Genomic DNA, 16359 nt, shown 5'->3' on the forward strand with positions numbered 1-16359 from the left:
TTGATTGATTGATCGTACTTATAGGTCTATATCCCTTTTTGTCCTTTCTTGTGAGGTTCTCCTCCTTTCTGTTATTGTTATATAAGGTTATAAATAAGAGCAATCGTAAAGAAGCAAAGATCAAAAAAGGATCCAATGAGTAAAGTAGTAAGTAAGCTGACTCCTATTACAGTTTGACCTGTCTTTCTTTTCTGGTTAATCAAGTGTCGCAGGATATGATAAATCGAAAGAACACTGACTACACTGAAAGAAACTGAAACGCTTACAACCAGACTTGTATCCATATGTACCATAAAAGGATGTCATAGCGCATCAAAGTAGAGAATAATAGAGATTAGGGTAAAGCAAAAGCAAAAAAAAAGAAGAAAGCACACACCGCCCGGTTCACCGAGGCTATACAAGAGTACAGCAATATATAAAAAATACAGAATGCAGAGTATCCTCTTTGTGCCTTGTTATGTTATTATTATTAATATTGTTAGATCTTCTAGACTCATTCCAAAGCTCTGCCCATACAAGTACCGAAAGATCTTTTATACAGAAAATGTAATATGCTGTCCTAATTAAGAGGGGAAGTGGTAAAGCAATAACCTCAAAGATTTTATCGTGTATGTAGTATGGAGATTGTACCTATCATTTCTCTAATCATAACCATCCCGCTTTACTCAATTCTGTGCCATTTTGGTCGTTACTACTCCTTGTTCTATGTAAGTCTAATAAGAAAAGAATGATCGAAGGAGATTAGGAATAGCTCAGGGTAAAAACTAAGATTTGGGGGGGTTTTGTTCATACATATTCGTTTTAAGGATATCAAACAAAACCGTTAAATATTTTAAATACCTCCGAAAATCCGATCACACTTTTGAACACGTGGTGAAAACTGTTAATCTGATCCGGAGTTATAACATTACCATTTACTGCTGATAGGATTGTAGCCTTCTTTATCGCACATCCGCAATATCCTGGAAAATGATAAGAGAAAATGGCATTTCAATGATTATATATGTATATATGATTCAAGAAGGACATGAACCGTATTTACAGCATCTATGTAGTATATGTGTAAATGTTTGACCAATTAAACTAAATATACCAAGATACCTAAGTTGACAAGTTACGCTTCTAAATAATCCCAGTAGATCAAGATATTAATAATATCGATTTGAAAAAAAACCCTTTTCTGCTGTTATCGAGAAGAATGAGATTGGAAAAAGGAACTACTACATATGTGGAGAACTGAAGAAGACTACGATCAAACCTAAGTGAACCACTTAGAAAAGCAAAAACCCTTCGAGCATACCGATCCAACTCCAAAATCACCGACTACTCGTAAAACCAGAAAACAATTGATGAAACATAATGTTGAGAGAAACCTTATGGTGGTGTACTACCAGTGGTAGGTTTACCTCTTAGTGAGAAAAACCTAAATGGTTTTTTATTATCGCCCATTTGGTTATCATCATTTAGCTTGTTTTTGTTTTCGACGTTATTCGAGGTTGGCCAACCATTTGAAAGTGAATCATCATTACTAGGACTGGTACCAAAGGCAGACCATTTCTTGTTGTCATTACTATTACCTAAACCAAAGATATTACCATTATTACCTGATCCAAAAGGTTGCCATTTAGCAGAAGCTAAAGCTTTCTTTTCTGATGATGTAGGTGCAAAAGGTGAATTTTCGTATCCTGATGATAAAGGTAAATTCAATGAATCATTTGAAGTTGTATTATGCATAAATCCACCAAATTTATTATGACCGTGACCATGTCCATGACTATTCAAAGGTAGATTATCGTTTGATATTGACGCAGAAGGTAATGCAGAAGTACCTGAAAACCATCTTCTTGATCCAGGTAATAATGAGGGCAAAGCTGATATCGCCGGTGGTGAAGTTGTTGTTGAAACAGGTGATATATTGTTAGATGGTGGTGGAGGTAATAATCTTGATGAACTTGAACTTAATCTTTTGTAAGAAGATTCTTTTGTTTCTTTCAATTGTTTAGGTTCAGGTAAAGGTGATTTCCAATCATCCTCAATGTCATCATCATCTGAATCACTAGCCGAATCATCTGCTTCTACATCTTCTTCATCTTTGGCAACTTGTCTTTCTAGTTTTGAAACTGTTGTACTAGTAATGGTTGTCGTTGTGGGAGATACAGTTGAATGTTGTTGTTGATCAGATGATAGAGGTTGATCCAAATCAAATGATAATGGTTCATCGAAAGTTTCGTGCATTTCTTCATCTCCACTTATAAAAGGTGTTTGATCGCCTTCTAATGATCTAAATAAACCTTGAGGTAAAAGGTTTGATGAAGAGAATCCACCGTATGGAGAGCCGGGATCAAGACCGTATAAATCAGATTCAGTATCACTTGGTGGCTGTGGTGTAGTTGTTCGATTTAATTGTGTTGGGTGATGAGTGGTAGTAGTAGCAGTAGTTGGATGACCGAAAGCAGTTCCAGGACCGAAATCTTCGAATCCTGATATATCAGGTCTACGTAAACTCTCCAAATCTCTCGAAGAAGCTGAATTTGGATTAGGATGTTTTGATAAATGTCCGAAACCGGTTGAACCTGAATGTGCAGGCCTAGCAGTATAATCATATCCTAAATGAGGCATACCTGCTTCTGCCATATATGCTGCAGCTTGACTTTGCCATTGATCTTGTTGTTGCGCACCTCTACTACCATTGGTTGGACCAGGTGGTGGAGGTGGTAATGGTGGAAGTAATGGTTGTGATGGTTGATTTGAATAGTTATGATTATTGCTGCTATGATTGTTGTTATTGTGTAAATATCCTTCTTGAGCAGCAACTTCATAAGCAGCAGCCATCATCATCATTTCTTCTTCTGGACCTGGACCTGAAATCAAACCTGATTTTCTAGCATTTTCACCTTCTTCAATCAATTTCTTTAATCTTTCTTCAGCTTGTTCAATTAAATGATTTAGTTCATCATTTCTATTTTCAATTTCCGAGATATCATTTTCTACAATTTCCATTTCTTTTTTACGTTCTTCAACACTTAATTGTGTTGAAATTACATGCTTTGCACCTTCTTCTTGTATTACTCTTACATTTTTTTCACTATTCTCAATATTCAATTTTAATTCCTTAATTTCATTTTCAGCAGAAGATATTTTTGATAATAATCCATCCCTTATGCCTTCAACTGATTTCAATTTCTTTTCAGCTTCACGACGTGCTGCTTCAGCTTGTCTTTTCTGCTCTTCAAGATTCTTCGTGCGACTTTTCAACTCTTGTCGCTCTGCGTCATCTTCTTTACGACGATTACGTATATCATCAAGATTCTTCTGTAGATGAGCGTGAGCTTCAGATACTGATTGTTCATGCGTTGTTAGTTGTGACTGAAGATCCGTTAAGACACTTTGAGCAGCGGCGAGTTCAGCTTTGAGTGCTATTATCACAGGTGAATTGGCTATTTCGGGCGAATCAAGTGTAGCAGTTGCCGGTGGTGAAGCTATCAAGTTGACTAGTGACGGTCGGCGAGATTCGGATGATATAGGAGTGGAGGATAGTTGAGCTGAATGAGAGTGTAAAGGTAGAGAATCATTAAGATTGGTGCTCGAATCAGTGCGTCGCATTCCTTTGGAGATAGAGCCAGAATGACCGATAGAAGCTTTCACTAGATTAATGAATGTCAGCGTGACTCGCTGACAAAGTTGTGTAGGATCTATAGGCTCACCAGTAGGTATTGGATCATCTTTATTCTGTATAGCTTTCATTTCAATAACACCAGCTTTATCGTGATTTTTCTTTTTTCCTTTTTCCCTTTCAGTACTACTACTACTCCTTTTTAAGAATTTCCAAGCCCATTCTACACTTGTTGGTACTAATCCTAATAAAGTCCAATAACCCATACAACCAAACCATAAAACATGTCTTTCTTTTACAGTACTAGTAGATGAATGTTTTCCTTTTGATAAATGTGGTGGAGTCGGATCAGATAAAAAAGCAGGCGGTGTTAAAGGTGATGTTATAGTTATTGAAAATATCAAAAACGAACGGTATAGTAAAGTCGGAGTTCGTAGAGATATTGAAACATGATTGGCAAATCTAAATGGTGCAATTGTATGTGTAGTAGGCGTTTCGTTTCCAGGTGTTGTTGATCCTCTTCTATTGCTACTATCTGTTATGACAGGTGGACTTGTTGAAGGCAATTGTGCTTGTTCATCTGTTAATGGAATTAACTCATCTGTTTCAGAACGTCTAATATCCGCTAAATGTCTTCTAAATGAAAGTTCAGTCAAATGAGCTCTAAAAGATGATTCAGTCGGATTTGTTATAACAGCTACATAATACAATAAATTGATCGTTAGCGCTCGAGATCGTCCATATCGTCGTCCAGTTCATCAAGCAGACGGCCGTTGGTAGCATAGCAAGCCGATTGATTCAAAGCCAATACCAAATAAATGTTCGGACTTACCAAAAAGAATTAAAATAGCGAAAACAGCTAACCAAAAGAACAAATTTTTCCAATCTGTCACATTATGATTATATCCATGTTCGTTTATACTATGATGATTTGAAATAAGACCTAATGCTGATGCTAAATATTTCCAGCCGAATAAGCCATTACCATTACCGTTACCATGAGTTAAACTATCTGACCAAACTCCTTCCCCACTTGCTGCCCAAACTGATTCGCTATCCATTGTTGTTGACGTAGTTGAATCTTGACCAGTAAGGGAGTAAAGGGTGTCCCTCAACGAGTCGAGGGACATACGAGTTATAATATATTGTTTGATAAGAGCCAAATAAGCCAAGAGTCGAAAAATCCAGAAAAAACTAATTGAATAGACCAAGAAGAGAATGATCAAACTGCCTGGTCATAACTCGTAAAAGATGTTTATTTCGAATGAAAAGGAAAATACGTCGCGAGTTTTCTTTTTAAGCGTAAATCCGTGTAAAACCCAAAAAAAAGAAACGAATCCTTCCTCCCGTACTATCTGATCTGTATTAACGAAGAACCGATTGTTGCGTTGGTAAAAGCTATGATTAGTATACGATGCGATGCAATTATAAGTGTAACAAATATAAAGAGGAAAAGATAGATATGTAATTTTTGACAAGCGAAACGAGGTCAGAGTCGGGGTTGAAAATGGCAAACTAGTAACTAAACATAAACCAAAAGGAACTATAAATCCTTACTAGCGTATAACCATAAATATGCCACATTCATCTATTACCGTACATCTCCGTTGCTCGTACGGTGAGTTATGTATTATGTATTCTGGTTATTCTTATTGCTCAACTCCTTTAGGCATCCTTATGAGCAGCTTCGGTAAATGTTCAAGTTGGACTTGATCCTTTTAAGTATCAGTGATACCATCCTCTTTCACTTGGAATCATCTACCTCCTCAGGCTTTTACAACACATCATCACAAAGTGCGTGTTCGACTACCTCAATACAGTAAACGAATTTGAAGAATATCATAATAGAGAACTAATATATATTGGAATTCATTACAGATGCCAGGTCCTCAATATCGTGATCCATGGGCTGCTAGAGAAGCATGGAGAAAATCACCTATATTTAGTAATCGAGCAATGTTCAGGTGAGTCCTATCTTTGTTTATGACGTGATCCATATTTGGGGACGCAAGAGACGCTGGACAATTGAGATATGGGATGTAAGGATATGATCGGATCTTCAAAGCAATTTGACATTTGTTACAGAAGGTGTCGCACAGCCCAAACAGAATGAACATATATACAAAATTGTATAGCAGATGAATAGAAATATGGGCATTTACTGATTTGTCATATTTTCTTTTTGGATTACAGAGGAATGTTCCCAGGATTAGGTACAGCAATAGTAGCATTTACAGCCTATGTAATTTACGATGATTTCATTGCCGCAAAACCAGCACATGGAGGACACTAGATAGGGGTAGCAGTAAAGATCACCAAAACTAGGATTCATGGTAGTATAGAATTGAGGGTTTATTGTATTTAGGTTTCCAGTTCAAGAAGATCTATTCAAAGTAAAAAAATTGATATATAGTCAATATGGTTGAATAGACGTTATTCTTTGGACATGTATTAGTACGATCTGCATTCAACTATACAAACTCTCTACACTGCTGTTCAGAGGGGTAAAATTGGCATATTCAGCATGAATATAATGATGATACGGTCTATATTATACAACTTCAGGTTGATTTTGAATATATTTACAAATATCCAGGCGAATCTCTCTTATTGACTGAATTTCCTTGTGTCTGATCCCGAACTAACCTTCGTTAATGGATCAAGCATACCAGGGATGACTATAACTTATAGCTATGTACAACAGGTTGTTCTCTCATGCTAATTCATGAATAGTTGGTCTCTTTAACTCACCGCTTTATCCACTCAAAACAAAGAAGGGAAAGGCATTTCCTTAGTTGGTTGAAGCCTATAATAAACACTTGTTCATCAGTTCAACATACGAGAATTGGGCTAATCAAGAAGGATTTCCAGACTCGCCAGTTCTTTTCGTCGTAAATTGTACCCTTACCACCTTCAATCATATGGAACGTATAGATAAATCTTGTTTTATCTGAATGGTTAGGTGGTGATTTATGCATTACGCTACCTGTTACCATCAAACGAACAATAATGATCTGTTAGTATGTCACAACGACATCTGAATAAAAAAGTGTTCGATTATGCTTTATATATGATTAAACTTACCATGAATCAAAACTAAAGTACCAGGAGGACAACTAGCTTCTTTCCAACCATCCATTTCATCCCAATTTTCCTCATTCTTCTTGATTTCTGGTACATCAATGAATGTAGTTCCTTTTCCGGATGGATCCTTAACGAATCTGGATGAAATTCTCGCTTTTTTATGCGATCCTGGAAGGAATGACTATTAATTGTGATTGAATCAGCACTCAGTCTAAACCTAAAGAAGGTGTGATGCAATAATTGATCGATTTACACTCACTAAACATCCATTTGAAGGTGTACATTCTTCTAAAGCGATCCAACAACCTATCGCACTAGGTGGATTTGTGTACAAAAAAGTTGAATCGTTATGACATGGGACTATATGGATATATTTTAATACATCATATCCGTCAGGCATTATTGTGACATGAATTTTTACGAGCATGGTGGGTAAACTTACCTATACCTCCAATTTTAGGTTGTTTACAAATAATCATACTTTGTAATACTTTTGGATCTTCTTGTTCATTTAAATCTTTCGCTATATCGACAATTTTCGAATTTTCTAATGTGTATTTCTTGAATATTGGGTTCAAGTTTGCTAATGAATGACCAATCTTGTTTATTGATTTAGAAGGTTCAACTAATAATTCTGATGGCTTTTCTGGTGTTGCCGGTGATAAAGATGAGGGTTCAAGGAAATAACGAATCTATAATTAAAAACAATCAATAAATGAGCTTATTTTTGATATCACATGAAAATTTTACATTATGGCTACACTCACCTTATCACCGGAATTTAAGAAATATTCATCTCCTACATGTTCACCATCTGCAGCAGTCTTAAAAGTTGTCTAACCAGTAAAACCAGTAAAAAGCAGAAGAATTAGACATCATTTGTACCCAATTTGGATTACTACTAAAACGATGTTTACTCACCATTGGATGACCTGTTATATCAAATTCATTACATAACCTCTTAGCTTCATCTAACATTTCTTTCACTTCTTCTGACTCAAAGAATGACGGTAAAATCAAATAACCATCACTTTTCCATTGTTCAAGTTGACTTGAAGTGAGTATATTCATCGTAAATTTAATTATAAGTGGAATACAGAGAATACACTTTGGAAATATATCCTTTGATGAGCAGAGTTACTGGAAGTGCAGAGTATGGCGGGTTTTCAGTTTCAAAGTGCGGACATGAAGTGATATATATATATATGGCGTTGATTGATCTTAGTGTTGCAGAAAGAAGCGTCGATGTATGAGCCTTGTTTACTGTTGGTTTTACTATCTTCTTTAGGGCTCTACTATGTTTGACTGTCTTGTATCTGCTTTGAAAGTAAACCTTTAAACCTTGTTAACGAATCCAAAGGACACCCTCAAAAGTTTAAAAGTTTAAACATATCTGATCAATCCGAAGAAGTCATCTACTAAGGTATCATCGCCAATAAGCACTCGTATCAAATCAGGAATGTCCGAATTATGAATTATCTATTACCGGGTAAGAGTCAGTTTAACCGATTAACAGATATGAAGGATATAACTAGATGATTTGCATTTCCAAAGGCAAGTCGACTATAGATAGTAGTGTACTGTAGAACCACGAAACTCCGAAAGATGCATGATATTTCTATATGATATATAATTGGAAAAGGACAACTATTGTACCACTACAAAATGGTCATTATGACACGTTACTTCCAATAATGATTGAAAACAATGAACATTAAAATATAAAGGCGATATGTCTATAGCGCCAATTTATGCGCAGTTTGTTGATGCGTTCTAGTTGAAATTCTTCGGTACCTAAAACAAAACAGTCTGGTAAGCTTCTCAACGGCCTCACTACCTCGATGATTGTTTTCTGGCGAATAGGTCACAAACCATGGAAGGAAACCTTCAAACTCACTTCACTAGGTGGTGCATCACTTGGACTAACAGTCATAGGTGGAACTTCATCTTGATCTGGACCATGTTGATTTTCATTGTTGTCATCACCATTATCCTGTTTATTTCTATCATTATTTGTTAAATTACCAAATTTGCCTTCAAAGTCAACTACACTCAATTGTCTAATTAGATGACTGATATTACCTGATTGACTAGGTGCTCTACTTCTTCTACCTGGTCCACCAACACCTGCAGACATACTATGACTACTCCAATGTCCACTCCCATTTCTACCTCTTTCCCGAACTTGACCTTCACCGCCACTACCTTCTCCAGTACTATTAGGAATATTATTCTCATTGGAGGGTAAATTATTGTTAGTTGGCATTGGTGTCATACCTTGACCAAATGGATTAAATAGGAAACTATTTGGTCTTTTGTTTGCCGAACCACCTGACATACTGAATGACATCGAATGTCCCGATTGTCTTCTTGATTGTCTACCTGAAGTTGATGCTGAAAATGGATTACCGAATGATTCTTCTGATAATGCTGTTGCAGGTGTAACAGGTGATCCATCCCTTGTTCTAGGTAACGAATTACTACCAGATGGTCCGATAGATTTCCTACGTTGTTCAGGTGATGATGCTGATGCGATTATTGATTGTCTCTTAGCTAACGGTGAAGATGAAACAAGTGGTGAAAATGCTGCTTTAGGTGAAACTTCCATCCTACTATTTCGTGTAGGTTGGTTTTCTGTCGGTACAGGTAAACCAGATTCTGCTGATGGTGTAGCGTTTGTATTAGGCATTGGTGAATCGTGAATATTCACTTGTTCACCTTCTTCTAGACCGCTAACGCGCCACGTCTCTTCGCCCTCAGCAAGTTCACCTTCTTCATCGTAATAATCCTCATCATCCATAGTTCGCACTTCCTCTCTAAATTCAGCTATTTCTCTTGTAATTGCTTCTCGTAGTTCTTCTATCGTAGTCAATGATTCCACTTGTTCCCATTTAGAGAAGATTTCGGGACACGAAGGTTCATCTGATTCATCGTGATATGTCGCTAGATATGGATGTGAAAGTGCTTGCGTTACATCTATACGCTGTGCTGGGTCGAACGCGAGGAGCTTATCTAGTAAATCGAGAGCTAATCGATATGTTAGCTAAGGGACCGCGTTCCTGGTTGCTCAACCGATTACTATACTCACCATCCGGATCAGCGTTTGGGAACAATTCTGTGAATTCGATCTTTGGCGAATGGGGCAAGGTTTTCATGTATGCCAGAGCCTAATACTACTCTTAGCTTTTGCCCTTTATTGGTATACCGCTTCCAAGGCAGACTCACTTTCTCGCTGCTTACTCGAGCTAGTGTCTCGTCATCTGGAGTTCCTAGCACTCCCATTATGAGGTTTAGCTGATCAACGTAGCTAAAAAGCGGGTACAAACGGTCAGTTCTGTTTTCATCATGAGGTCTTCTGGTACTATGTTCAACTCACTCCTTCCCTTTGAATAGCGGCTTTCCTCCCAATAATTCCGCCAATATACAACCAATTGACCAAACATCGACTGGAAGGATGGTCAGAATGGCACATTTGATGATGCAGGTTTGATTACGTGAAAGCAACTTACTGGCTGTTGTATACCGTTTATTCGATAACATGATCTCTGGTGCTCTATACCATCTTGTGGCAACGTCTATCGTGTATTCTCGGTCAGATGATACGTGATGATGGATATGACTTGTATGAGGTTTACTCACATTCAGTCAACTTGGATTCGGCGTTCTGATCCTCCTCTCCTGTGACAGGTCTGAATCCTCTTGCTAATCCAAAATCACATATCTTCAATTCGCAATCTGAATTCACCAATAAATTTCCGGGCTTAAGATCTCTATGTATGACATTGGCGGTATGTATATACTGTTTATGTTCAGTCAGTCAGCTTGTAATTCAAACATTTACAGTGAGCTGGAGGATCTAGAAACGAGTTGTACGAAGTTGGAGGTGGTAGACAGAACAATCATTTGGAGAAGACAATGAGCCACTCACTTTCATACCGCGCAATAGCTGATATAGGAAGTACTGTATATGACTATTACTTAAAGCTTGAGCTGACCTCACTATCTGATGTAAATCTGCTTCCATTGGCTACAATAGGAATAACAACTACTGTCAATCATTCTGTTACTGCGAATCGTCAAATTTCCTTCTTTTTCTTGACTCACTTCCATGTATAAATATCTGAATTGCAATGGGATATACCATAAGCTTGACTTCACGTTTTATGGAAGTATCAAGCTTTGACTTACATTTCATTATACCCTTCCCATACATTATCAAGATCTATCAAACTGCGTTATATTATATGAATCAATAAGCCCTTCTCCTACTTTACCATGGAATTTGAGAATACGAAAACCCAATCACTTACCCAGTCAAATTCTCATGACCACCAAAATGCCTTAACAATGTTATTTCCCTTAAAGCTCTTCTAGCCAAAATAACCTTATCGAATACCCTTGTTATACATTTAACAGCCACTGGTTCACCTGAAAAACTATCCTGTACATTTATTACTAAACCATAAGCACCTTGACCTAATGGTCTAATTAAACGCCAACGTGAAGGTAGATGGAATAATCGGTTTAAAGTATGTATCGTTTGGTAGTCTCTGTTATGTAGAACATAATGAGTAAGTATAACTTTCTGCTGTAACCATGATTTTATACTGATCACTTGGGACAGGCTTTCCAAGGCCGATAATTATCAAATGAATAGGAATCAAAGGATTTAAAAAAAACGCTTTTTCCCTGCAATGCATACACTCACCTTTCTTTAAGAGACTTTTCACTTAGAGGATGACCTTCTTCTTCTTCTTGCATTTTGGCTAAACCTACAGCTGAAGGTGGTGCTACACCATCTAAACCTCTTTTAGCAGCTGCAGCCATTTTACTTGCACCAGTTTGTGGAGTTGCATTTATACTATTTATTATTCCTCCTCCTACACCAACACTTTGTTGTTGCGATTGATTATTTGCTTGATTCATACTGTTATGTGTTATTGGTGTATGTAGTGCTGTCGATACATTGCTATTCACTTGTTGATTTGGTAATCCACTTATTGAGGAAGAAGTCAATAAACCTGAAACTGAACTTGATGAAGATGCTGTTAAGCCTTGTTTAGTTAGAGGTCTACTAGCTTCGTTATTATTTGGTAGATTAAATGCTGGACCTAAAGGAAAATTCGTATTTGAATTTGAGGTTATTGGTGTAATTAATGGTTTACTTGATTGTCCACTTCCACTTCCACTTCCACTTGCGTACGATGATGAAGACGATGTAAATTCATTATGATTACTTGTTCTAGCACTTGTACTCGATGTAGAAATTGAAGTTGAAGTCATACTCTCTGAAAATAATGGTGCAGATGGTGCTCTATTGATAGTAGGTAAATTTGTTGTTATATTATTTCTCTGTTGAGTTGTTACCACAGGTGAAGATTGTGATTGTGGATTAGGGGTAGGTCTAGGTTTACTAGAACGTGGAATTGTAGGTGCTATAGGTGGTGTAAGTGGTTCATTGATAGGTGATGACATGTTGTTAAAAGGACCAAAATGAAATGGAATAGAACTGAGAGATATTGTTGAATGACTTGCGATAAGAAGTAATTTTATGATTAAGCAGTTCTATCTCAAATCAGATCTTATTTTTAAGATTCCAGGTTTCACTTTCTGAGACATTCAGATGCTATTCCAACTTATACCACTTCTACAGTATTCACACGTATAATGAAAAGTTGCTGAAAGTGGAGTCGGTGGTCGTGGATACACTTCCTGAACGATTGTAAAGATGCTTGATCCTGTACTAAAATTCGTGGTGCCCCTGATTAAGCGAAGGTAACGATAAGTTGACGAAAGGAAAGGCGATTTGAGGTGAGGCTGAGGCGATAAGATGAGGTGATCAAAAGGAGGTGATAGAGCTTGACCTTATCTGTTCTCCCTTCTGACAGCGTTCTGACTGTGTAGTAGGCCGTTAACAACCCTCGCTGAGTGTGATAGGGTATGGCAGAAGATGTCTGTATGTATTTTGTTGTGCTCAGCAAAGGTCACCGAATCAGCTCAATCTTTCATAGCCTTATCCGCCGGTTTAGGGTAACATTGATATTTCGCAATTTTAATAGCTTCCTTAGCTTACCGGTTTAGCCGACTTTGTTATGTTTTGAGGGTTTGATGTTATCGGGATTGATTTTAAGGGGATGGCCCCTTGTTGCATCAATTTGTTAAACCGTCGATCATTTGCTTATGTGTACAGTACATACAGCAGCAACCAACCTTGTTTGTTGTGTTTCTTATAACAATCTGAAAATCTCCAAATTTGGAATACATAATACACCATGCATGCGTTGATTACGAGAAAACAGGAAAAGCAGAGTAGATCCCTTCCTGCTCCGGAATATCATCGTCGCCATTTTACCGGTCGACAGATGTAATGGGGAGATGCTCTTCCTGTTTCGAAATTTATTAAATACTCGTAATGTTGCAAATATACATCTCATTTCATGTCAATTTATAAGGAATTAAGGTCATATATAGTTATATAAAGCTAGTAAAGGGTATATCGACTACATATATAATTGGGGGTATAGGATTTTTCGTTGAGTTTCGAAGACAGGATTTCCCAGCCGAGAGTAGGGCGCAATTGTATATTACAAAGTTAGTAGGGGAGCGGGATGGTAAATCCACCTATGCCGCCCTTAAATGTAAGAGGATGTATGGTGTTTTCCCAAGGATTCAACAGGATGATTGGTAATTCTTCTGATTTCGGTTGTTCTGAGCCATTCTTAAGATTGATCAAACAGGGAGTCTTCTGAGGTGATTTGAGCCTTAGAATTCGTGATCCCAATTAGGATCACCTCTAGCACCAGCATTATTAGAGGCAGTTGTAGCTTGTCTACCGCCATTTGCTCGTCCTCCTCCACTTGATACATTAGTTGCTGAACCGTTATGATTTGCCCAAGCATTATCATATTCATGGTTATTTGACCAATCGTGTGTGTGATTGACTTTTTTATTCGCTTTTTTGGATGATCTTCTCTTTGATCCATAATCTTTACCCCATTCAGGTACATCATCATCTGTGGCTGCTGCTGGTGGATATCCAGCTGATGATGATGAAGCATTAGATGATCTTCTAGCGGCTCGCTATTAAATTATAAATCGAAAATCAATAAGAACGTTGGTCAATCAGTTTTACAGATATCCGGTAGCCAGAATCCAACTTACCTCCCATCGATCGCCTGATGATCCTGATTGTCCATTACGTTTATAAGATCTACCATCGCCTACTGTACCTTCGAAATTAGCTGGATAATGCCAGTTCTTTTGATTTGGTGCTTGATCTATTTTTATCGAAATTTGTCAGATATCCCTGACTATCATCATACATTTACCGAGAAGAAGAAAAACAGGAAACTAATGGGATTAAAACACTTACCATTATTGTAATATTCTTCATCTTCACCAGTCCATAAACCTTCATTCCGTCTTCTTTCAACTTCTTCTGGATTTATTGTGGTTGGATTATAATTGGTTCCTTCTTCACCTTCTTCTAGTTCTTGATCCAAATGTGTCGAATGTGCATTTCTCTCATCAAATCTCTTAGACCATTGTGATTTTCTAGCTCTTCGTTCTCTATCTGTATTATCGACTAATCCCGCCTACGCATAACATTCAGGAAAAGTCAGATATTTGGCTAGCATAACTATGCTTCCCGTTGTCCGGAAAAGACAGACATAAGAAGAGAAACGAGAGAGATAGGAGACTTACCTTTATTGCCCATTTAGGTGTACGAGCTTTATTCTGATTATTTCTTATATTCTGAATGTAGAAACTATTTGAGGGAAAACATTAACGACAGTAATTAGCAAAGTTGTGTAGTGTGAATTGACAAGGTGCCCATGACAACTTTATGGTACGTAGAGTACAGGGATAGAGCGATCATTCAAACTAACTTGTGGAAATGACAAGGGAAATCTAAGCAAGTTGAAACAAGACAAGGCACTCATGAATCAGCATTTCTAGATAATTAAACAAGAATTATAGTGTTCGATCAAAACAAGAAAAGTGTACTCACATCCACAAATACATAAGAATACATTGATGAAGAAATCTGTTCCTATACCAAAACGGAATGCGACAGCTAAAAAAATCGGAAAGGATATTAACGTTAGTACGGAGCAGCCAAGCAAAGTGGACACAAGGGGGACTAAACGTGTATCTTGCTTTGTTTGACACAGCCTTCTCGTAAAGTGTTTTACCCTTCCTCCTCCTCTATGGGAAGAGACCAATAGCATACCCTCTCTGGTAATTGATTCGATGAAGGCATGTCTCGTCTTATCTCATAAGGTTCATGTCTAGAGTTACTCACCGATAGGTGGTAACAAGAAACCACATATGAACAAGAAGACTTGGAATCCATGATGCCTTTTAGGTGCTAAAGATATTTTCTTTGGTAAATGATGATTTAAAGACATCTTGATTGATATTCAAATAAGTTATCCTAACTTAATAGTTATTAGTTTACTTTAAGGTAGATGATATCGATTTTGATGTAATCTTGTGCTTTTGATGTGTTAAAGAGAGTTACTGGTTGTGACGAGTTGAGCGGTTGTAGAAATGTTGAGAAGCTATGATATGTAAGTCGTGAAGTTTTTATGACGAATCCGATGAAAGTTGCGAGAATGTTATATTTGAGACTATATGTTTCGGCCCGGCGAATTTATGTATGATATATAGACAAAGGTAGAGGAGGTTGGGTTGGGTAGGGTAGTATTGAGATCAATTCTCCTTGACTATTCTAGTCCTTGGCTCGATCACCTCGAAGTCACAGATGAGTCCGTGGTAGATTGACTAATGTCGAGAGATATCAGTTAAGAGGGGCTATGTAAAGCCAAGTCGTAAGTTGTCAACATAAGCTGAGACTTAGCTAAAGAGATGGACCCTCGGCACTCAACTATAACGGCGGGCGGGCCATCAATCAACCCTATGTCATCCCTTATCATTTATCATTTGACCCACCCTGACTGTAACGTGATTTCCGCCACTCACCACTTGTTCAATAACAATCTCAATTGCATACAAGTCCACGTCATGTTAAGCTAATGTTCCCCATCTTTGTTTTCTGGTGGAGGTTGTCCACTCAAACGCAAATGCCAGATATATATCGTCAGTTAATAGTTACATTTTCTCAAGTTACTAATCTTTCTCCCAGCTATAAGAGTGAACTACCTCACTTATTGATATGACAGCTAGGTTATCTCCACTGAATGCATTATGTTTGTATCCCTATACGATCGTTGACCTATCATAATTGCTTTCTCACCACACGCGTCAAGCCTTATCCTTCCACTTGATTCGTCTTCAATGCGCGAAAACGCGACATCTTGTTCAAGTACATACGTATATGTAAGGTGAGACATTCATCTCGTGGTCTGATCAATCGGTTTTAGAGCTACTTTAAAATCTTTTCAATCCGCTATTCTGGTTTTAATCTACAAGACGGAATGGTAATATAATCGGGAAGGGGATTTCGAAGAAAAGAAAATTCTCAATTCAAAGATGGAAAATGACTTAGCGCTGAGTCAAAGAGTACATCATCGAGTTGAATCCTTCTGATTATTCAATCCTCAATACCCCTCAAGTCGGTTCAACCCGACACGGCTATTATCATGATAAATGGACTAAGGGCTAAAAAAAAAAAATCTTCTCATTGGCGGCGACGGCAT

At 37.5% G+C, this 16359-nt stretch overlaps 4 protein-coding genes across 4 annotated transcripts; all 4 read right to left on the reverse strand.

Moving 5' to 3' along the window:
* Nucleotides 1–1374: 1374 nt before the first annotated feature.
* On the reverse strand, nt 1375–4743 carry L201_006638 (uncharacterized protein; the record flags this gene model as incomplete). Its single annotated transcript, XM_066222357.1, has 3 exons — nt 1375–3644; nt 3705–4310; nt 4446–4743. 3 exons carry the CDS (start codon nt 4741–4743, stop codon nt 1375–1377), a joined length of 3174 nt encoding a protein of 1057 aa, XP_066078454.1.
* A 1633-nt stretch (nt 4744–6376) lies between these two features.
* L201_006639 (uncharacterized protein) lies at nt 6377–7768 on the reverse strand (the record flags this gene model as incomplete). The annotated part of the gene is made up of 7 exons (XM_066222358.1): nt 6377–6419; nt 6491–6599; nt 6698–6878; nt 6957–7057; nt 7140–7389; nt 7465–7533; nt 7619–7768. 7 exons carry the CDS (start codon nt 7766–7768, stop codon nt 6377–6379), a joined length of 903 nt encoding a protein of 300 aa, XP_066078455.1.
* A 702-nt stretch (nt 7769–8470) lies between these two features.
* L201_006640 (uncharacterized protein) lies at nt 8471–12172 on the reverse strand (the record flags this gene model as incomplete). Its single annotated transcript, XM_066222359.1, has 12 exons — nt 8471–8491; nt 8595–9724; nt 9786–9864; nt 9923–10004; nt 10074–10143; nt 10207–10272; nt 10337–10496; nt 10626–10724; nt 10802–10817; nt 10886–10927; nt 11008–11247; nt 11406–12172. 12 exons carry the CDS (start codon nt 12170–12172, stop codon nt 8471–8473), a joined length of 2772 nt encoding a protein of 923 aa, XP_066078456.1.
* Nucleotides 12173–13459: 1287 nt separating this feature from the next.
* Nucleotides 13460–15108, reverse strand: L201_006641 (uncharacterized protein; the record flags this gene model as incomplete). The annotated part of the gene is made up of 7 exons (XM_066222360.1): nt 13460–13777; nt 13859–13974; nt 14070–14292; nt 14402–14465; nt 14587–14608; nt 14709–14774; nt 15003–15108. 7 exons carry the CDS (start codon nt 15106–15108, stop codon nt 13460–13462), a joined length of 915 nt encoding a protein of 304 aa, XP_066078457.1.
* Between the last annotated feature and the right edge of the window lie 1251 nt (nt 15109–16359).

Source organism: Kwoniella dendrophila, chromosome 9, assembly GCF_036810415.1.
Source record: "Kwoniella dendrophila CBS 6074 chromosome 9, complete sequence".
Taxonomy (NCBI): Eukaryota; Fungi; Basidiomycota; class Tremellomycetes; order Tremellales; family Cryptococcaceae; genus Kwoniella; species Kwoniella dendrophila.